The 23082-nt window shown below is 43.2% G+C and overlaps 1 protein-coding gene across 1 annotated transcript in view; it reads left to right on the forward strand.

Moving 5' to 3' along the window:
- ETAA1 (ETAA1 activator of ATR kinase) overlaps nucleotides 1–13461 on the forward strand; it is a 32584-nt gene extending 19123 nt beyond the window's left edge. Inside the window, exons 3-6 of the mRNA XM_075338053.1 lie at nucleotides 510–586; nucleotides 3624–3730; nucleotides 4400–6189; nucleotides 13009–13461. Coding sequence (XP_075194168.1) covers nucleotides 510–586; nucleotides 3624–3730; nucleotides 4400–6189; nucleotides 13009–13133 — 2099 coding nt within the window. The 3' untranslated portion in view covers nucleotides 13134–13461. The remainder of the gene's footprint in view (nucleotides 1–509; nucleotides 587–3623; nucleotides 3731–4399; nucleotides 6190–13008) is intronic.
- The last annotated feature ends 9621 nt before the right edge of the window (nucleotides 13462–23082 follow it).

Genomic DNA, 23082 nt, shown 5'->3' on the forward strand with positions numbered 1-23082 from the left:
GCTGGTCTAATGTCCATTCCTTGTGTTCTTCAGCCCAAACAAGTCTCTTCTGCTTGTTGCCTGTCCTTAGCAGTGGTTTCCTAGCAGCTATTTTACCATGAAGGCCTGCTGCACAAAGTCTCCTCTTAATAGTTGTTCTAGAGATGAGAAGGTGTGTCCAAACTTTTGGTCTGTATTGTACAGCTCGTAACTATTAGACTTCATTCTTCATACATTGTAGGCAGTTTCATCAGATAAAATTTGGTCAGATGTGTTACATTGTCCATATAGCCTTATAAGAGGCTTCGGTGAATACGCGGCGGCCGTCAGCATTGATTCTGATGGACAAGAGATTAAATGACAGAGCGCAGAGGTTGTTCTGATTTCCATCCATTGTAGTAGAAATGAGGCCGAGACAGTGAGGTTATTAAGATTAAGAAGACACCTTTGATTGTGATGTAAATCTCCGTCTGGAAAACGATATGAGGGTAATAATTTCTATGATTTAAATTCTTTAATTTTTTTTGCAGAAAACGGAAAGAGGAAACTGGCTGAAAACAAGTGTACGGTTGACATTTCGGATATTGTTAATAGAATCGCCCCAAAGGTAAAGGATTTGACTCCTTTTTCAGAGTGAAAGTAGACATAAGACCATCGAGTTCAACCTATAACCTAATATGTTGATCCAAAAACCCCACGGGGCAGACACTACGCTGTATATTGGGGGGAAAAATGCCTTCCCTACTCCACATATGGCAATCGGACAAGTTCTCTGGATCAAAGTCCATCAAGGAATTTATTGCACATACCCAGTACAGTAATAGTATATTTTTCATTAAAGCCATCCAGGCCCTCTATGAGCTGTTATGGCAGGGAGTTCCATAATCTCACTGCTCTTACAGTAAAGAATCACCGTCTCTGATTGTGATTAAACCTTCTTTTCTTTAGACGTGGAGGATGCTCCCTTGTCCCCGACAGACCTAAGTGTAGAAAGATCGTTATACAGATCTCTGTACTGTCCCCTCGTATATTTGTACATTGTAATAAGATCACCTCTATGCATTCGTTTTTCCAAATGGAATAATCCCAAGTTTTATAATCTATCCTATTCTAAAAACAGATGTTGCCACCTCACTAAACATTTTTCAGAAGGGTCTAGATTAGAGGCCTTGACTTGGTTCAGCTGTAAGATGTGGCATATCTATGATGTGGTAACTTTTCAGGCAAAAGATTTTTGTCTAATGTTTCCCACACAAGAGGAGGTATTCTGCAGGAACTAAAGTGCATCAAATCTAAATTGTGAACCAATGTGATGATTTTCAGTCATCATCTTGACTGATCATTGATCTATGTTTATGCTGGGATATATCCTCATCTTTATTACTGTATTTTTCATTTTATAAGACGCACCGGATTATAAAACGCACCCCAAATTTGGAGAAAAAAAAAGTGGAAAAAAAATATGGGTTCCGTTTTATAATTTGGTGGTGTTTTGGGAGAGGGGGCAGCAGCGGAGCAGGAGTCACAGAAGGCAGAGGCGGGTACTGGAGTAAGGTTATGCTGGCAATGGTACAGAGGGAGGCCCAGATACTCACTGCGGTCTCTGCTCTGTGCGGGGCTGGTGAGGCCGCTCTGTGCGGGGCTGGTGAGGCCGCTCTGTGCGGGGCTGGTGAGGCCGCTCTGTGCGGGGCTGGTGAGGCCGCTCTGTGCGGGGCTGGTGAGGCCGCTCTGTGCGGGGCTGGTGAGGCCGCTCTGTGCGGGGCTGGTGAGGCCGCTCTGTGCGGGGCTGGTGAGGCCGCTCTGTGCGGGGCTGGTGAGGCCGCTCTGTGCGGGGCTGGTGGCGCCGCTCTGTGCGGGGCTGGTGACGCCGCTCTGTGCGGGGCTGGTGGCGCCGCTCTGTGCGGGGCTGGTGAGGCCGCTCTGTGCGGGGCTGGTGAGGCCGCTCTGTGCGGGGCTGGTGGCGCCGCTCTGTGCGGGGCTGGTGGCGCCGCTCTGTGCGGGGCTGGTGGCGCCGCTCTGTGCGGGGCTGGTGGCGCCGCTCTGTGCGGGGCTGGTGGCGCCGCTCTGTGCGGGGCTGGTGGCGCCGCTCTGTGCGGGGCTGGTGGCGCCGCTCTGTGCGGGGCTGGTGGCGCCGCTCTGTGCGGGGCTGGTGGCGCCGCTCTGTGCGGGGCTGGTGGCGCCGCTCTGTGCGGGGCTGGTGGCGCCGCTCTGCCCGCACTGCTGTGTGCGGGGGGCTGTGAGTTAGCGGCTGTTCTGAAAATGTCGGCGATCTACAGTTAGGGCTTCAAATTATGGCGGTCGGAGTCGGCGCGTGCGCAGATGAGAGCTTAAGCTGAGAGCTCCATCTGCGCAGGCGCTGACTCTACGCGCCATTATTTGAATCCCTGACCGCCGACATCTTCAGAATGACCGCCCGCCGCACAGAGCAGCTGCGCGCCAAGCAGAACAGAGCAGCTGGACAGCACAGAGCAAAGCTGAGCAGAGTGGCGCCGCTTGATGCACACAATAGCGCCTTACTGACCAGCACCGGCAGCACCCGGTAAGCAACATCCAGATGTTAAGACGCAAAATTCCTTCTTTTTTGAGAGGAAAAGTGAGTCTTATAATTCGAAAAATACGGTATGTAGACAGCACCTAAAGAGTTAAAAATTACTGAAGGATTTTTGTATGCAATATTTCTAGATCGTAGAGAGCAGTTCTGCGTCTCACAAATGTTCTTCTGTGGGATCCAAACACCTCAAACTTCGATTCGTCTGTCCATAACACTTTTTTCCAAGCTTCCTCTGTCCAATGTTCTTTTCCCCATATTAATCTTTTCCTTTTACTAGCCAGTCTCAGATATGGCTTTTTCTTTGCCAATCTGCCCTGAAGGCTAGCATCCCGGAGTCGCCTCTTCACTGTAGACGTTGACACTGGTGTTTTGCGGGTACTATTTAATGAAGCTGCCAGTTGAGGACCTATGAGGCATCGATTTCTCACACTAGAGACTCTAATGTACTTGTCTTGTTGCTCAGTTGTGTAGCACGGCCTCCCACTTCTCTTTCTACTCTGGTTAGAGCCTGTTTGTGCTCTCTTCTGAAGGGAATAGTACACACTGTTGTAGGAAATCTTCAGTTTCTTGGCAATTTCTCTCATGGAATATCCTTTATTTCTAAGAACAAGAATAGACTGTCAAGTTTCACATGAAAGTTCTTTTTCTGGCCATTTGGAGAGTTTAATGGAACCAACAAATCTAATGCTCCAGATTCTCAACTAGCTCAAAGGAAGGTCCATTTTATAGCTTCTCTAATCAGCAAAACTGTTTTTAGCTGTGCTAACATACTTGCACAAGGGTTTTCAAAGGATTTCTAAACATCCATTAGCCTTCTAACACAGTTAACAAACACAATGTAGAACACTGGAGTGGTGGTTGTTGGAAATTGGCCTCCACACACCTATGTGGATATTGCATTAATATTGCAGACATTTGCAGCTACAATAGTAATTTACCACATTAACAATGTATAGAGTATATTTCTGTTTAATTTAATTCTTTCAAAAATAAGTAAATATCTAAGTTACTCTAAACTTTTGAACTGTAGTGTACAAATAATCTCATTTGTTTTATCTTCTCTCCCATTAAAGATTATTTTTGTCTCTCATAGAATGAAAAACCTTCAAGCTCTGAATCGTCATACCTCGGCATTTGGATTGGAGAGGATGCTATACCATGTACCCCAGTAGTAGCCCGAAGTAGAACTAAAATGCCCAGGTACATATAGAGCGATTTCATTCACATAAGATACATCATATAACAGCATCAATTCTTTATTTTATAATGCTGCATATTCTTTGCAAATGTATTAAAAAAAACTTGGAAAACCCCTTTTAAAAAGATCTTACACCCTATCCTTTAAAAAGGCGCCATACATTTTCCTTGTTTCTCTGATGACCACCCTTTTCACGCTGCCTTCTCTTCTTCTTGTCGCGTCCTCTTTAAAGCAACATGGCTGGCACATTGGCATAGATACCAGAGTGGTATGTCTAACTGCCTTTTACGTGTTGAGTGATGAACAAAGCCCTAATTACATCGCCAGTTTATCCATTCCTTGGCTCATGGAGGGCATGGGAGGCTCCCCAATCCTACTGCATTGGTCATGTTGGATTGAAGAGCTTTATCACATCAGGAACGTAGTAGGAGACAGCAGAAGAACAGAGGTCATCAGAGAAAGTTACTGGACATGCAAAATAGGGTGGTGGGTAGCGTTGAGTGTCTACAAAAAGTGGACTCCTCTCTGTTCTGACAACGCCCTCTTCCTTATAGAGGATGTTTTTGTTTTCTCACCCAGCAATCGCCTATACCTAGCAGGCTCCATCCAGCATGTGATGTTTTAAGGCATGTACATATTGTCCTAATGATCTTTTGGTCTCGTTCCTTTAGGTCAAAGATTTTACAAACAGAAGAAGAACTAATGAAACTGGCAAAGCAATTAGACAGTAATCTGGTGAAGCAAAAAGATCAAAACGAGGAACGGTCGGCAAACTCAGAGGATGAAATGTTCAGTGAATGCAATGCTGTGAGTGAAGAGAACTCCTTCCTGGAGGACATCGCTGGAAGAGATGATGCCACCCTTGGGCTAAAATCTGGCAGTCAAAGATCTGCACCACAGAGCAGTCAGAAGTTTGTGGACAAGGATGTGGAGGCTGCTTTAAATGAATTGTTTGATTCATCCACGCAGAAGTACAGCGGGTGTATAAGCCAAGGTTTATCAGATGTTTCTTCATACAGTGGTAAGGACGTTGTAATAAATGTGAAGAGTAGTGTCCATGAAGAGATCAAGCACAGCAAGATGGAACAATGTTCTGAAAAACCTAAAGGATCAGAGCCGTCTCATGTAGCATCACAAATCTCCACAAATGCAAGTCAAGGTGTAAGAATATGTCCTGAGCTGAATAATGGTGAAGTCAAGGAAACCGTCGAGTCAGTACCAAGAAGCCAAGATGACTTTGAGGATGACTGGGGCAATGATCTACTTGAAGATGATTCTTTTGTCATGCAGGTTACACAAAATCCCGAACTAATCGCTACTCCTAAAAATATGCCCCCTAATAAACTAGATTACACCAGTGCACATCGTCCTGGAGGGGAAATTAAGAGCACAACTAACCCGTCTTCTTCCAGTAAGACTAATAATTTTACATTTGTGCCAAGGAAACTAAATTGTGGCTCTGAAGTAAAACCCAGTAACCTATGTAGCACAGAAGTGATTGCTGTTAATACGTTTCAAGGTAACGCAAAAAACACTAATAATGCAAAAGCCTTTTCTACTACTCAAACTCGGATGCTTTCCAGACCTCAGACAAATCCAGTAGGTCAGATGTCAAAAAATAGTGTTCACAACGTGGCGCTTAGTACACATAGCACTTTGATGAAATCCTCACAGAAGCCATGTGCCAAAGCTGTGCCACAGGCACAGACCAAGGCAACGAATGTTAAAGACTCCGTCCCACACGATGAATGGGATGATCTAAAGTTCTCCGATGAAGTCCTTGATATGTTTTGTGAGTCTGATAGTCTATTTGAAGAGAAGGAAGATGACGACGATCTACTGTACCAAGTTTGCGATGACGTTGAAAGGTTAACTCAAGCGCAGGAACTCAACGAAGAAAACCATAAGAGAGTAACTTCTCCATTGCCAAATTCTACGTGCCAAATGCTTGCCAAAAAGGCAACTATTCCACAAAGCAAAATTGGAAGTCCTGTTATTATAAGCTCCCCTTTTGGGTCAGATAAGTCAAATAGCAGAGGCATCTCACCTGCGTCTTTCAGTGGAAATTGCTCAAATGCTTATCACAACGGTTCTTTGCAAAAAGTCAACCAGACTTTCAGCAGGTCTATTTCTGTACCGTTAGGAGGGGAGTGTAAAAATACAATTCTTACCAGCACTCAGAATCCTGGAAAATCTCCGGCTGTGACTTATAGTGCAACAAACCCAGCAGCACCTCCCAAGTATTCATTTACCAGGTTAAAACCTTCACAGGTCTCCTCTACCCACATAGTGCCGTCATCCGGAAGCCGGGGAACTTACAATGATCTTCATCTGCAGAACTATGCTGACAGGTTGCTCAAGAGCGGCCCTAGTTTTCCTATTATCTCAGATAATGAAAATAAACCTCAGGCATCCTCAATAAAGAGGCATCATTCGGAGTCCACCATACAGTCTTCAAAAGGTATGGGGAAGAAAAAAAGGGTCTAAGGGGGGCCAATGTGTTGTATATTGTGAATGCAAAGATGAAAAGTGCAGCTTGTGATCTCTAAAGTTACAGTATTCCAAAAAATATTACATATTCAGTACTGTGCAAACGTTTTAGGCAGGTTTGGAAAAAATTCTGCAAAGTAAGAATGCTTTCAGGAAGTGTTGTAACTTTCATCAGTTAAAAAAATGCAAAGTGAACGGAGAGAAGAGAAATGTAAATTATATTAAGGCCCAAGACACATGGCATGAAAATCGGTGCGAGTGAAATGTGATAAAACATCGCATTCTACTCGGACCAATATTAGTCTGTGTGTAAGCTCCCATGAGCGATTATTTTCTCAGCCCTAATCGTTCCGAGAAAACATCGCAGCATGCTGCGGGTGCAATGCGATCCTCTTTCTCTCGCACCCATTCAAGTCTATGGGGCGAGAGAAAAATCGCACTGCACTCTCGCAGTACACCGGTGTAATGCGAGTGTACTGCGAGAATCGCAATAGCCGGCAACGGAGGAGAGAGGGAGATAAATCCCTCCCTCCCCTCCTCAGAGCCTGCCCTCCCCTCCTCAGCGCCAGCCCTCCCCTCCTCAGCGCCAGCCCTCCCCTCCTCAGCGCCGTCCCTCCCCCGCAGCTGTGGTCCGATCGCAGGATCAGACCTCAGTCGCAGTGACACTCTACTCTTGCTGTGGTGCCAGCGCGAGCCGAGTGTCATGCGAGGACCGCAATAGTCCCCGTGTGGCCCCAGCCTAATATTTGGTGTGACCACTAGTAATGAGAGGCACACTACGATGCTCGAGAGCTCTTTACTGGAGTCGAGTTGGTTGAACACCCTAACAGCTCAACTCGTGTAACAAGTATAATGGAAGTCAGTTATCGGGCAGTTTGGGTCTCCCCTCACAGCAAGCCAGCCATAAACAGAGCATATTTGAAGGGAGGTAGTTGTTTTATTTATTTTTATTTATTTTTTTTTACAGACCACATCTGAAAACGTTTTTACCCCCATAGAGAGCCATTAAGACATTGCGAGCGGCTCTCACTGGGGTGTTGGCTCTCATGATTCACTGAAGGGAGCCAACTCTTTGTGTCAGATCGTTCACAAACGACACATCTGAGCACCCGTAATACTCGGCAGAGCACCGAGTGTACCCGAATACCACTCTCGCTCATCTTTAGTGATCACTCTTTTGTCTTCAAAACAGCATCAATTATTTTAGCTACACTTGCACAAAGTCAGGGAGTTTGTAGGATTATAGTCAGGTGTATAAGTAACCAACATATAAGTGATAATGGTCATTTACATATGTAGGTTAAAGAGAGTCTAATGCGGGCATCACACGGTACGATATATCTGGCGATATGTCGTCGGGGTGACGTTGTTAGTAACGCACATCCGGCAATGTTAGAGATATCGTACCGTGTGACACCTCCGAACAACTGTGAATGAAAAAATACTTACCTTATCATTGCTAGTTGACACGTCGTTCATTTTCATAATCTCGTTCCTCCTTCTGCGCGCCGGTTGTTCATCGCTCCTGTGGCAGCACACATCGCTCTGTGTGACACCGCGGGAGCGACGAACACAGCTTACCTGCGTCCCGCCGGCAATGCGGAAGAGATGAGGTGGGCGGGATGTTTACGTCCCGCTCATCTCCGCCCCTCCGCTTCTGTTGGCCGGCTGCTGTGACGTCGCTTTGACGCCGAATGTCTCTCCCCCTTCAGGAAGAGGATATTCGCCGCCCACAGCGACGTCGCCCGGGAGGTAAGTACGTGTGACAGGGGGTTAACGACTTTGTGCGACACGGGCAACTAATTGCGCGTGATGCACAAACGACAGGGGCGGGTACGATCGCACGATTTATCGTCCCGTGTGACGCCCGCATTACTGTAACAGAAACAGCTGTGTTGGAGGCTTAAAACTGGATGAGGAACAGTCAATCTCTGTTGCAAAGGGGAGGTTGCGGAAGACAATTATATGTCACAGGTTATATCTATGACAAGACTGATCAAAGACACAAGGAAGTTGTACTGCACCTGCAGGGTCTCTCCCAGGCAAAGATTTCAAAGCTGAATTTGGGTTTCAAGAAGTGCTGTTCAAGCTCTTTTGAAGACGCACCAAGACTTGGGTAACTTTGAGGAATGTAGATGTAAGTGGTCGGCCAAAGAAACTTAGTGAAGCAGATGAAAGACACATCATGCTTATTTTCCTTTTAAATCATTAATGTCCAGCAGTGCCATCAGTTCAGAACTGGCAGCAACCAGTGGGGCCCAGCAATACCCATCTACTGTTCAGAGAGGTTTGGCTAGAAGTGGTCTTCATGGACGAATTATGGTGAAAACCCAGACCTTCAACATGAATTCTAGTAGTAGTATGAGGTTCTCCCAGGTGCAGGCAGCAGTGTTAAGATTATGCATAGAACTTGATTCTTTTCTCAACTTGGCTTATTCCATCATTACAAAAACAAAAATTCAGGAAAAAATAAAGTATTTAAAGTAATAAAAGGAAATGTTTGAACCAGTCTTCACCAGGTAAAAAGCCTGATGAAGACTTTGGTTCAGTCGTTTGTTTTAGCATTATCAATACTTTTATATTTTTTTTGGATTCTTTTGTTTTTGTAATTAGTGAATAAGATAACTGGGGAAAAGGCTCAAGCTCTGTGCTTTGTCTTATGACCAGGGTGGATAAAAATCTTGATTTTTTTAAAAAAAATCAAAAAAATCAGATTTTTTTGATTTAAATCAGATTTTTTTGATTTAAATCATTTGATTTAAATCAGATTTTTTAATCAAGTTGTACACAAGCAAAACTTTGTCTTTTTGCAAATCTAATTGTTTTACACAAATAAAAATATTAAAACAGTTGATTATGAAACCTAATAATTTTTATTTGCACTATTAAACACTCAGAATTGAACTACAGAGAGTAAGTACTTTTTAACAATAGCCTATCTCTAACGTTTGAAGTAAGCAAACATCTTCAGTGAATACATCAGTCCTTTAAGCCTACTGTTTATTTAGGACTTTTAATAGGAAAACCAGTTGTCCTGCTTTAGCAGTTCCTAAGCGGTTTTGGACTGTTGTGTGCACAAAACCAAATGAAGAAAACAATCTCTCTACTCCTGCGGATGAAGCCGATGCAGTCAGTAGCTGAGTAGCTTACCACTAGTACTAGGCTCCTGGTGCATAAGAAGCTGTGGGGGTTCATTGACATTAGTTGTATCACTATCAACATCTTCATTTCCCTTCTGGTTGCAGTTTTCATAATGTGATTTCAAACGGCAAACAAGTCCTTGGATATCCTTTTGACAGTATTTGCACTTTGCTCTTGCACCTTTCTTTCCAAGATCTGCTGCTGGCATCTCAACAAAATGAACCCAAATAGGGTCTCTCTTACGACCTGCTGCCATGGCAGGCTCACACAGATCACTTATGGAGTTTGATTGTTACTACAGCCTGAGCCAAGCACTGCTGATGTTACTACAGCCTGAGCCAAGTACTGCTGACTATCCAACAAGTTTGGGCATGTCAACTGAATGCAGGGAAAAAGAAACTAAACCAAAACTGAAACCAAGCTAGAAGTGTGGAATCAAAGGGGCAGTATGAACAAAATGTGGAGGCTATTAATAGTTTATACAATTAAGACATGCTGCTTTTAAACACCTACCTATTGCCATATAGTAAAACAAAAAAGATTTTTACTTACTTTGGGGTCCCCCCCTCACCCTGGCGTTAGATCGTTGCCCCTAGTTTCGTCCGTGTAACTATGGGCGCACATGCACACTGCTCTCACTTCTCATTTTAATCGTGATTTATATTAAAAAAAACCTTTTGATTTAAATCAGTGATTTAAATCATGATTAAAATCATGATTTAAATCGATCCGATTTAAATAGAAAAAAATCTTTTGATTTAAATCGTGATTTAAATCATGATTTAAATCGGCGTGATTTAAATCAATCCACCCTGCTTATGACAAGCTGACCGCATCTGATAGCACCTCACTCTATTATTTAAAATTCATCACCCACAGTACCCTGACCAGAGAAACCTAAATGAAAAGTCAGCAGCCAGTGAGTACAGAATTATTATTATTATTTTTTTTTTTTTTTGCATAGCTCACAAGGTGAGCGCAGACATTCACATCTTCTTTTTTTTTTTTCTCTCTTGTAACCTAGTAGTATGTCACTAAAGAGCGCTTATTTCTGTCCGCTCTTTTTGCATATGCTATTATTATACCTACGATATGGAAACATAAGAACTCAGGTGCAGAAAAATGGCAGCAGGAGCTGAAGGACTGGAGAGCTGTAGACTAATGATTGTCTGCAGACAACTGGGGGGTGGGGTCCGCGCAAATTTGGGGCTGCATTTCCGCAAATGCCGTTTGGGATTTGGTCAGGATTAGAGATGAGCGGAGCTGAACTTTAAAGTTCCTGGTTCGTACCGAACATAGATATTACAAAAAAATCGGCGTTCAAGTTTGGGTGCCTTCTAACTACTAGAGCTAGCATCACTGTGCTCGGGTACGCTTGGTGCTTGGTTCGGTGCGAGCCGCTTGCGGTGTTTGAATTGCTCACACTGGGGAAAAAATTAGCATTATTGGATGTAGTGTATACAAAAAAAGGAAAAACCCTGCTCTCCCTGCCCCGGAAGTGTTCTGTTTTTAGCTGGCTGAATGTGGGTTGAGAAAGAAACTGCCCAATCAGTGACTTTCAAGAGGTTTGGGTCCAGAACAGAACTTTATATAAAGTCTTGCTGAACCTGAAGAATCAGAACTTCCACATGTCCGCTCATCTCTAGTCAGGATTAACGAGGTCCTCGATACTGAGAAATAATTATTAACCATCATGCAGTGTTATGAGGGAGGCCTCTGATTAGCTCCAAATTGTTTTTTTGCAGCAGGATAACGACATCAACATACATTCAATATCATTAAAGGGAACCTGTCACCGGATGTTTATAATACTTACCTAACGGGCGGTGCAGATTGGTCGGATGGGTGTCTCCATTCTTTGGGTCAGTGCCTCCTCTTTCGGCCATCTTTGTCCTCCTTTTTCTGAAGCTAGTGTGGATGACGTGTTCTATGTCATCCACACAAGTCGACACTGGGGTCCTGCGTAGCGCACTACAATACTTTGATTTGCCCTACTCAGGGCAGATCAAAGTGCGCCTGCACAGGACCTCAATATTGGCCTCAGGGAGGAGGTGATCATATCTCAGAAATATAAAGGAGGATTAACAAAATAATATTAATGCCAGATTCAGGAGAACAGCGACATTTACACCAGGTTAAAGGGAACCTGTCACCGGGTTTTTCCCTTATAAGCTGCGGCTACCACCAGTGGGCTCTTAGAATGATGTATATAACATGCTGTATATAAGAGCCTAGGCTGCTGTGTAGAACATAAGCACCTTTATTATACTTACCTGGGGTGTCCGGTCCAATGGGTGTCCCTGTTGTTGGTCCAGTGCCTCCTCTTCCCAGCCCAGTGTGCATGACGCATCCTTCGTTCATTCACACAGAGGCCTCCATTCCGCTCCTGCACACTTTGATCTGCTTGGCCAAGGGCCGATCAAAGTATCGTATTGGAAATGCATGGGTGGTCTTCGACCTATCCTCGCGCCTGTGCCAGGAAAGTGCAAGAGCGCTATGGCGCTGTGTGGATGAGGCAGGACACGTCATCCACATGGGCCTGGAAAGGATGACGACAACTGCAGAAGATTGAGGAGGCGCCGGACCGAGGGCAGTGACACCCATCGGACCCGACTGCCCCTTAAGCCTGCTTTACACCTTACGATTGTGCATACCATATCGTATGCGATCGTACCCGGCCCCATCGTATGTGCGACACGTTCAATTTGTTTAACGTGTTGCACAAACGATTATTTGCCGTCACACGTACTTACCCTTCCATACGACTTCGATGTGGGCGGCGAACGTCCACTTCCTGGAGCGGGAGGGACGTTCGGCGTCACAGCGACGTCATGCGGCAGCCAGCCAATAGAAGCGGATGAGCGGGACGTAAACATCCCGCCCACCTCCTTCCTTCCGCATTGCCGGCGAGAGCCGCAGGACGCAGGTAAGATCTGTTCATCGTTCCCGGGGTGTCACACACTGCGATGTGTGCTGCCTCAGGAACATTGAACAACCTCACGTTCAATTTTTAGCAATTCAACCACGTGCATTCGATGAACGTTTTACCATTCAATCGCAATCGCACGTAGCTGTCACGCTGCAATATATCTTACGATACTGGATGTGCGTCACTTACAACGTGACCCCGCCGACACATCGTAAGATATATTGTAGCGTGTAAAGCCCGCTTTAGGTGAGTATAACAAAACAGTTTTTTATGTTATACAGATTGGCTTGGAATCTTATATACAGTATTCTAGCATGCTGTATGTAAGGGGTCACTGGTGGTGGCTGAAGCTTATAGGGGACAAATCTGGTGACCGGTTCCCTTTAAAAAAAAAAAATTAGATATCCCTGGCAAGTAACAAAGATAAAAAACAAAAAACAAACTAAAGCACATGAATACATTGCATTATCTTGCTCAATTATTTGGGAAAAATTGGCACTTATTAGGTATCCACACAACAGTAATGACACGAAGATATAATACAATTGGTATTTTAGAGTTAAAAGAGAACGGTACAAAAAACCTTGCCAAAGACTCTTTTTTTTTTTTATATTTCCTTGAATAAAAAGTTCTGAAAATTATGCAGTACAGATAAATGAAGCATTGTGATAAATTAAGATATGTTTTATTTACTTTTTTTCCCATTGTATTTTATTTCAGTCTTTATATCTGAAGATAAAAACAAGAAATGTTCCATGGAGGAGATTGAGAGGAAAAAACAGGAAGCTCTGGCCAGGAGGAAGATGAAGGCGCGAGCGTGTTCCAGCGACATGGCACCAACCTAGCCTTCTTTATCCCCTTGTTGTATCGGATGCCTTGTTTAGCGGGATCATATCATTTCTCTGTGAGAAATTCCATGTAGAATTCACAGGAAACGCTATTTTATTATAGTAGGTTCTGTAATGTTTACAGTGGTAAACTATATCTTTCCATTTATGTATAATAAAGTATCCTGTTATGTTCAGGGATAAATCACGCCAACTTGTATATATCATTCTCTTATAAAACAATCCTGCCAGACACGTTGTTCTGTTTTCTAAAACTTTTTTTATGTGTTAATTAAAACTTCTTGTTGAAATAGATACATTTTCAAGTTCCTGGTTTTTCTTTTGCTAAATAAATATATTTATTTACGGACCTTGCTTTGCCGATATTGGCACTCTGCAAATGCAAAAATCTCTGAAAGTTTAAAAAAAAAAACAACAAACGAAGGCCAAGGGAAGCACGGACTATTCCTCGTTACAGAGCACCGGTGGAGACACAATAGATAGGTGCTCCATAGGCAGAGATGTTCTTAGCTGTTCTTTTCTGGTTTCTAGAGGAGACATAAATGGGGCATTTCTTTCTAATTGGCAACAGCAAAGGGGGGGTGGGTATGTGGTGTATTGACTTGATATCACCATGTCCATTGCTTACGCTGTGTGCCTTGGGCTTTTTGTACAGTGTGGGTATGGTGGTGCTTATACTTTTCCCATTTAAGCTGCACAGGTGCCAATGCTTTAACTCCTGCTGGTTTATTGCGGTTACCTTCAATCAGGCTAATATACTCTGTGTTCTTTTAATGTACAAATTAGAAAATCTAAAAATATTCTTAAAACTTTCAGAGCCCATATGTCATAGCTAAAACTCAAATAAAATGGCCAATTTTGACCATAATGAACAATTGGAATAGTTCAAAACACTGGTTTGAATTTTTTAGGTTGATGAGCACTGGTTGAATCATCAGACCAAAAAATCCAATATTGCTTGATGTAGTCTGTGATCTATTAGCTACTGAAATTGTTGGCCCATGTTCATCTATTGTTTATGGCAATCTTCCCAAATGGAAACACCCAATATGCGTCAATAATATCGCAAAAATACCTAAAGGGGTGGTTCACCCATTTTCATTACAGGCCACATCTATATTACATTGAGGAACAAGGTTTCTCTAATACTTTGCATTGCCAATAGTGCTTGTGAGTGGCGCTATTGCTGTCCGCTCATCCCCTTCATGTGACCCCCGGGCTTTGTGACCTCTGAGATCCAGCAATGTCAGATCAAAAGGAAGTTGACGTGACATCACCGTGGCTAGCACCCGTCTCTGTAAGTCACTGGGCTGTAGGCAGCGTTTCACCGCTCGTCACAGCCTAGCATCTCCCTGCTCCCTACTTCGCTGCAGAGTGCCGCAAGCAGGAGCGACACTGAGCTGTGATGAGTGATCAAACGCCGCCCACAGCCCAGTGACTCAGAGACTGGGGCCACCCGCGGTGATGTCAGATCAACAGGAAGTTGACGTGACATCACTGGACATCAGAGCTCACGGATCGTGGGGGTCATGCCAAGGGGGTGAGCGGACTGCAATAGCTTCGCTAACGGGCACTATTGGCAACGCAAGGTGTTTGAGAGAAACCTTGTTTCTCAACATATCATCGATGTGGCCAGTAATGAAAAGCGGTGAACCACCTCTTTAAGATCTCAAGTAAGGTTTTCTATGTTAAAGATGTTTTCCAGCTATGAAGGACAAGTATGCAGTCACTATATGTAATTGCATACTTGTGAATCTTCATATCACAGTGTGTATGCTGTCAGGATTCTGTGCCGGTGCTGAGAGTTGACGTGTAACTTCAAGTATGCAGTTTGTGTGGATGCGCTCAGTAGCCTACTAGACTAGTCCGACCTCGCTCGATATAAGTGAATTGAGCAAAGATAGAAACGTCTAGTAGGAATCTGGCCGGTATATAGTATATTACATACTTGCGGTCAAGTGAATGTCTGCTCTCGGCATCAGCAATGGAGAATCCTGACAAAGCACACACTGCGCTGTGAGAATTCAGAAATCTGTAATCGCATAGTGACTGCAGACTTGTATCTTAAGGCCAGATAACCCCTTTAAGCACACATGTAGTATATTTTTTACATTGTAACTAAAAGTACAATGTACTGCACTCAAGGCTTTTATAGTGCCAAGTGACACAATCTTCTGTTGGATATTAAGGAATACTCCTGATGTATACTTCCGACAATATGGAAAAATAATAGTTCTAGCAAATGTGTGTAATTTTTTCAGGCATTGTAGTACATTGTTAAAGAATTTGCAGAAAGTTTATATTTATTTTTATACCGTATTTTCCGGCGTATAAGACGGCCCCCAACTTTTCCAGTTAAAATATAGAGTTGGGGATATATCGTATATATTAGAGTGTGAGTCGACCAGAGTAAGGTCCCTATTATTTAGTGATGTCCCCTGCAGTAATGTGCCCATTGTATAGTAATGTCTCCCGTTGTCGCATGCAGTATTGTTCCCATTGCTTAATAATGTCCTCCTGCTAGTTCCCTTCTTGTTCCCTATTATGCCATTGTTTACACACAATAAAAGATATTCTCACCTCTCCTCCGTGCCCGCGGTGCCTCCAGCTGCTTTTTGCAGTCCTCAGGCACACAGACCCCTCCGTGATAGCGTCCTGGTGTACGGAGCGGCCGCTGCAGGATGTCGTCATGGCTTTACTACAGTTGAATGCTTTGTGGCACCGTAAAGCATTCAACTGTAGTAAAACCATGACAACATCCTGCAGCGGCCTCTTCGTACACTGGACGCCATCACGGAGGGGTCTGTCTTCCTGCGGACTGCAAGAAGCAGCTGGATTCACCGCAGGCACGGGGGAGAGGTGAGAGTATCTTTTGTTGTGTGTAAAGCCATGACGGCACCGTGCACCGCCGTATAAGACAACCCCGACTTTTGAGAATGTTTTCAGGGGTTAAAAAGTCGTATTATACGTTGGAAAATATGGTATAGATAATGTTATAGTTAATTCGTCCTCTTTCACTAAGCACGTGTATTGTCGATAAACCATGACCAAGTAGCGCAGTGTTGCCTTTAGGAAATAACTTATTCAGACAAAGATTATGATGAATAGTTGAGTAATCCGTTAAAGAATGTGTGAATTTGATTTGCCAAGGACGATCCTTTAAGAGGTGTCTTTATTCCGCCACCTTCAACAGGCACACACAGTCTAGAGCGCCGCGTGACTCTGTAATCTGTTTCGGCGCAGTGTATTCTTGTAATTACCAGTCATGCATATTACATTTTGTAAAGTAATGGTTTTGAATTTTATCTACAAAGCTGGCATAATTTCTCTAACATCAAAAGCCCTGGCTGTAATAATATAGGACAGTATATCACAGAGAATACGAATTAAGAGGAATTTCAGGCCGCTTTGTTCTTTCGTTGTAGGTTGTTCTCTGATATACTGCAACTTGAGCACAAGTGATCTATCATCGTTTGAAAGATTAAAAATGATGTAGAGCAAAATACTCAAGTCATTCAAAGCTCGACTAGGGAAAAAAGTCTGCTAATTGCATGGCTTTTCACCTACAAACACTGCCTTTTCTGTAATGACACACGTTATCGACTGTACCAAAAAGAAAAGTCTCTGCACTGTGAGAACTTTTGAGATTGTTAATGCCTGTCTTACAAATGGTGATGCTAGGGTCATAGTAGAGCAGTTGAGTGCCTCCTTATTATAAGGTCTCATGGGCACAGCTATATTACCATTCTATATAGTCCCATACCCTTCAATGGTCCGACATTGCACATTTTTGGGAAGCACATGTGGTTGCAAAAGGTTTGCCTTATTTACAAAAGCATTACAATGTCTCGAGATTGGCTTGTAATGGATTACAATGAAAATATCAACAAGAAATCTCATTATTAAATATACAGTCATGGCTCAAAGTTTTGGCACTCTTGAAATTGTTTTAGAAAATGAAGTATTTATCCCAAAAAATTATTGCCGTTACACGTTTTGTTATGCACATTTTAATTTCCTTTGTGTGCAAAGATACAACACAAAAAAACGAGAAAAAAAGGCAAATTAGACATAGTTTCACACACAACTCCAAAAATTGGTCGGGCGTATTGTTGGCACCTTTTCAAAACTGGGTAAACAATTTTGCTTCAAGCATGTATTGCTTGTTCAAACTCACCTGTGGTAACAGCTGTGGGCAATATGAAAATCACACAGATAGTAAAGGGAGAAGTTGTTCAATCTTTGCATTATGTGTCAGTGTGTGCCACACTAAGCATGGGGAACAGAAAGTGAAGGTTAGAAGTCCTTCTCCAGAAGTCTTGATTTTCCTTTTTGTCTACGGTGCACAACATAATCAAGAAGTTTACAACATATGGCACTGTAGCTAATTTCCATAGAGGTGGACTGCAGAGAAAAATTGCTGAAAGGTTGCAATGGAGGATAGTCTGAATGGTGAATAAACCGCTCCAATCAGGTTCCAAAGAAATTTAAGCTGTCCTATAGACTCCTAGTCCATCAGTATCAGCGCAAACTATTCGCCCAAGAGAGACCTGCTGCTGACACAGACACATAAAAAGCTAGACTGCAGTTTGCCAAAATGTACGTGAGTAAGCCAAAATCCTTCTAGGACAGTGTCTTGTGGACAAATGAGCCCAAGATGGAGGTTTTATATAAATCACATCAGTCTACTGTTTACTGAAAATGAAATAAGGCCTACAAAGAACAGAACATAATTCCTACAGTCAAATATGGTGGAGGTTCAAAGATCTTTTGGGGTTCTTTTGCGCCCTCTGGCACTGGGTGCCTTGACTAAGTGCAAGGCATCATGAAATCTGCAGATTGCCAGAGGAATTTGGGTCGCAAGTAGTGGAAACAGGGTTTGTGTCCTAGGTCATGGATCTTCAAGCAGGACTATAACATCAAACATACTTCAAGAAGCACCAAGAAATGGATGGAAACAAAGTGCTGGAGAGTTTTGAAGTGGCAGCAATGAGTCTGGATCTAAATCCCATTGAACACCCATAGAGAGATCTTGAAATTGCTGTTGTGAGAGGGTGGCTTCAAATATGAGAGACCTTGAGCAGTTTGCAAAAGAAGAGTGATCCAAAATTCCAGTTTAGAGATGTAAGAAGCTTAATGATAGTTATAGGAAGAAATTGATTAATTGATTGGAGTTATTTATTCCAAAGGGTGCGTAACCAAATATTTAGCTGAGGGTGCCATCAATTTTGTTTGGACCATTTTTGGAGTGTTGTGTGAAATTATGTCCAATTTGCCTTTTTTCTTTGTGGTTTTTTTTTGTGTTCCAATTCACACATAGTAAATAAACATGTGTACACTGTGTTCCAAATTATTATGCAAAAAATATTTTTTTCATATTTTCCTAAATTAACTTTATGAATTGCAGTCGTTATTTTCCAGTCATCTACTATTCGAGTATAATTGAAATGTTTTTGATCAAACTGCCTATGAAAATAGTATATTTTTAAAAATAATAAACACTCAAAGTGCACTCAAAATGCATGTTCCAAATTATTATGCACAGCAGAGTTTTCAACCTTTTTATTTTGATTTTGAAAAACAAAATGGTCAGTTGTGAAATTATAAGCATTATCAGCTTATCACAAAATGAAATCAAATAGTTTTCAAGTCAAAACTTAATTCTAGGTGATGTTACATTTGCGCATAGGACCCCTTGTTTGAAAGAAGCTTCTGAACTCTCTCGTCCATTGAATTTGTCAGTTTTTGGATGGTTTGTGCTAAAATTGTATGCATGTGGACAGAATACCCTCCCAGAGCTGTTGCTTAGATGTGACCTGCCTCCCGCCATCATAGACACTCCTTTTGATGATGCTCCATAGGTTCTCAATGGGGTTGAGGTCAGGAGAAGATGGTGGCCACACCATAAGTTTGTCCTCTTTTATGCCCATAGCAGCCAGAGATGCAGATGTGTTATTTGCAGCATGAGACGGTGCATTATCATGCATGAAAATGATCTTGCTGCGGAATGCATGGTTCTTCCTCCTGAACCATGGCAGGAAGTACTGTTTTAGAAACTCCACATAGATTATGGAGTTCATCTTTACCCCTTCAGGGATCCTAAAGGGGCCGACAATCTCTCTCCCCATGATTCCAGCCCAAAACATTACTCCACCTCCTCCTTGTTGGTGCCTTAACCGTGTTTTCATGGGGTGTCCATCAACCAGCCATCCTCCACTCCATCCATCTGGACCATCGAGCATTGCACGGCACTCATTGGTGAACAAAACAGTTTGGCAGTCAGTCTTCATGTATCGTTTGGCCCACTGGAGCCGTTTCTGCTTGTGTGCAGTGGATAGAGGTAGTCGACAGAGGTGGCTTACGCACAGATGCAAAGCTCTGGAAGGACCCTGCATCTTGTTGTTCGGGGGACGTTGGAGGCACCAGAAGCTTCAAAAACTTGTCTGCTGCTATAACAAGGCATTTTAGCAGCTGTTCTTTTAACCTGACGCTATTGCCTGTTGGAAAGAGTCCTCAATTTTTCCTTATCAGCACGCACACGTGTGTGCTGGGAATCCGCTACATACTTCTTGATTGTGCGATAATCACGATGAAGAGTCTTGGCAATGTTGATTGTAGTCATGCCTTGACCTAAATACTCCACAATTTGTTGCTTCTCAGCAGCCGACACATCCTTTCTCTTTCCCATTTTGGCAAAAGATGTAGGCTGCTTAATAATGTGGAACAGCCTTCTTAAGTAGTCTTGCCTTTATTTGGACACACCTGCCAAACTAATTTGCACAGGTATCTGCAATTGCTGTCGGTGATATAAAGAGCCCTGACACACATCACCATCAATGAGTTTACATGACAAACAAAAAATGTCTAACCTTATCACTCCTAAACTCTTTTTGCATAATAATTTGGAACACTGTATAACAAAATGTAATTGCAATACATTTCTGGAAGAAATATTTTGTTTTCTAGAACAATTTCAAGGGTGCCAGCCATTTCAGCCTTGACTGTAAAGGATGCTTTACACGCTGCAACATTGCTAACGATATATCGTCGGGGTCACGTCGTTAGTGATGCACATCCGGCGCTGCTAGCGACATCGCAGCGTGTGACACCAAGGAGCAACGATCTCAAAAGCGTTGAAAATCGTTGATACCTCGCTCCTTTTCATAATATTGTTGGTGGTGCATGCCGCTGGTTGTTCGTCGTTCCTGCGGCATCACACATCGCTATGTGTGACGCCGCTGGAACAACGAACATCTCCTTACTTGCGTCCACCGGCAATAAGGAAGGAAGGAGGTAGGCGGCATGTCCCAGCCGCTCATCTCCGCCCCTCATCTGCTATTGGGTGGCTGCTTAGTGACGCCGCAGTGACGTCGCTATGATGCCGAACGTACCTCCCCCTTGAAGTCACAGCGACGTCGCTGAAGAGGTATGTGTGTGTGACGCTGTCGTAGCGATAATGTTCACTAATCACCAAATGTCGCACGAACGATGGGGGCGGGTGCTATCACTAGCGATGTCGCAGCGTGTAAAGCACCCTTAAGTCCATTCAAACTTTTAGATTAGCCTGCTGCAACCAATAGCCGTCATCCTGAGATTGGGACACCATAGGGACCGTAGAAAAATTAACTGAAAAAGAGGAGCACCAGGCAACAGAGCAGAAATGAATTGTAAACTACACAAGAAAAATTCCAAAAATGCAAGGTCCTTTCTCACCCCAACTCCAATGACTTAAGGGGGCTTTGCACCCAACGACATCGCTAACGAGATGTCGTTGGGGTCACGGAATTCGTGACACACATCCGGCCTTGTTAGCGACGTCGTTGCGTGTGACACGGACGAGCGACCGCTAACAATGCAAAATACTCACCAAATTGTTGATTGTTGACACGTCGTCCATTTCCCAAATATCGTTGCTGGTGCAGGACGCAGGTTGTTCGTCGTTCCTGAGGCAGCACACATCGCTACATGTGACACCCCAGGAATGACTTTCATGCGGCTACTCTCCGCCCCTCCGCTTCTATTGGATGCCTGCCGTGTGACGTCGCTGTGACGCCGCACGAACCGCCCGCTTAGAAAAGAGGCTGTTCACCGCCCACAGTGACGTCGCTAGGAAGGTATGTCCGTGTGACGGGTCCTAGCGATATTGTGCGCCACGGGCAGCGATTTGCCCGTGATGCACAAACGACAGGGGCGGGTGCTTTCACGACCGACATCGCTAGCTAGCGATGTCGCTGCGTGTAAAGCAGCCTTAAGTGTTGGAATTTTTCTTGGGTCTTTTATGAACCATTTAAGCTCTGTTAGCTGGTGCTCATCTTTTTCCATTTCAGTTTCTTTTATAAGAGATGTAAGAAGCTTGTTGATGGTTATAGAATCCTAGTGATTGCAGTTATTTATTCCAAAGGGTGTGCAACCAATTATTAAGTTGAGGGTGCCAACAATTTTGTTCTGCCCATTTTGAGGTTTTGTGTAGAATTATGTCCAATTTTCCTTTTTTTGTCTTTTTTTGTGTTGTTCCAATACACACAAAATAAACATGGGTATAGCAAAACTTTTAATTGCAATAATTTTTTGGGAGAAATACTTCATTTTCTGGAGCAATTTCAATGATGCCAACACTTTCAGCCAAGACTGTATATTTTGAATATACTCTATAAGTCAGTATCCAACTCTTTAAAGTGTTATTTCAAAATTGCTCATTTTCCTCTTCCTCAGGGTGGTTAATAATGTGCTGATTATTTCATGGCTGTCTTAAGGGCCCTCCAGTAATACAAGATGTCTTCAATGGTGCTGAGATGTCCATAGTCAACCACAGCTCCCTTTATGTTCTATGGGGCTGCTTGAAAAAGCCAAGTTCAGCTCTCGGCTATTTCCATCCATTTCACTGACAATGAATGGAGTAGATGTTCAGCATATGCTCCTCTTCTCCTTTCGACGGAATTCTGCAGAGCTCTATTCTCGGAGATCAGCCTCTACTCCATTCAACTCATCTGAACTCAATTTTCACCTTGAAATTCTGCTGAAATCCATTTTAAGAAACAGATAGACATTTAACTCACTGAGGAATCATGTTATGTTCAGCTTAATGCAGTTTACACTGTGCACAATTAAGCAAGTATTTGACTATATCATTAGTTACTGTATATGCAGATTTTCCGACTCAAGCTGTATAAACTTCAATGCTTATTCGATGAAACATAGGTGACATGTATTTGGGTAATGAGTGGGTGTATGGCCTAATGATACAAGTCCCTTTATCACAATGTGCAGCATTATTAAGCCTACAACCTGCCGTAACCCTCAGTCTGATACAGCGCCGCACAATCAGCTCTACCCTAACCTACTGTATCCTCACCTATCCCTTGTAGACTGTGAGCCTTCGTGGGCAGGGACCTCTATCCTCCTGTATCTGTCTGTGTCTTGTTTATGAATATTGTACTTGTCCCTATTATGTATACCCCTTTCACATGTAAAGCGCCACGGAATTGATGGCGCTATAATAATTAATAATAATAATAATAATAATAATTAAGCAGCTTTTTTTTCTTAGGCAAAATGGGCCGATAAAAAAAGAGATTTAACTGATTTAAAATTGTCACAAGGCTTATAGAGTCATACAGCACTCTTGAAATTGCTACGATATTGGGACATGATCACTAAACCATTATCAATAGTGTTGTTGCAAACAGTCAACAAGGTTGCATAGAAAGTATTGTAAAAAAAGGCCCATTAACTTCCAAAGGTTTGAAAATAATAAAACGTGAAGCGACCAGGACCCTATTATGCTCCAGTGCTGTCATATTCGAGAACTGCAACCTCCCTGGAGGACCAGAAGTACAAGGTATTCAGTGCTCAGAGACACGGCCAAGGTAAGGAGGCTGAATCCCAACCACCACTGAACAGGACACATAAGTAGACTCATAAGTAGAGATTGGCGGACCCATTGAAG

Source organism: Anomaloglossus baeobatrachus, chromosome 3 (genome assembly GCF_048569485.1).
Source record: "Anomaloglossus baeobatrachus isolate aAnoBae1 chromosome 3, aAnoBae1.hap1, whole genome shotgun sequence".
Lineage (NCBI taxonomy): Eukaryota > Metazoa > Chordata > Amphibia > Anura > Aromobatidae > Anomaloglossus > Anomaloglossus baeobatrachus.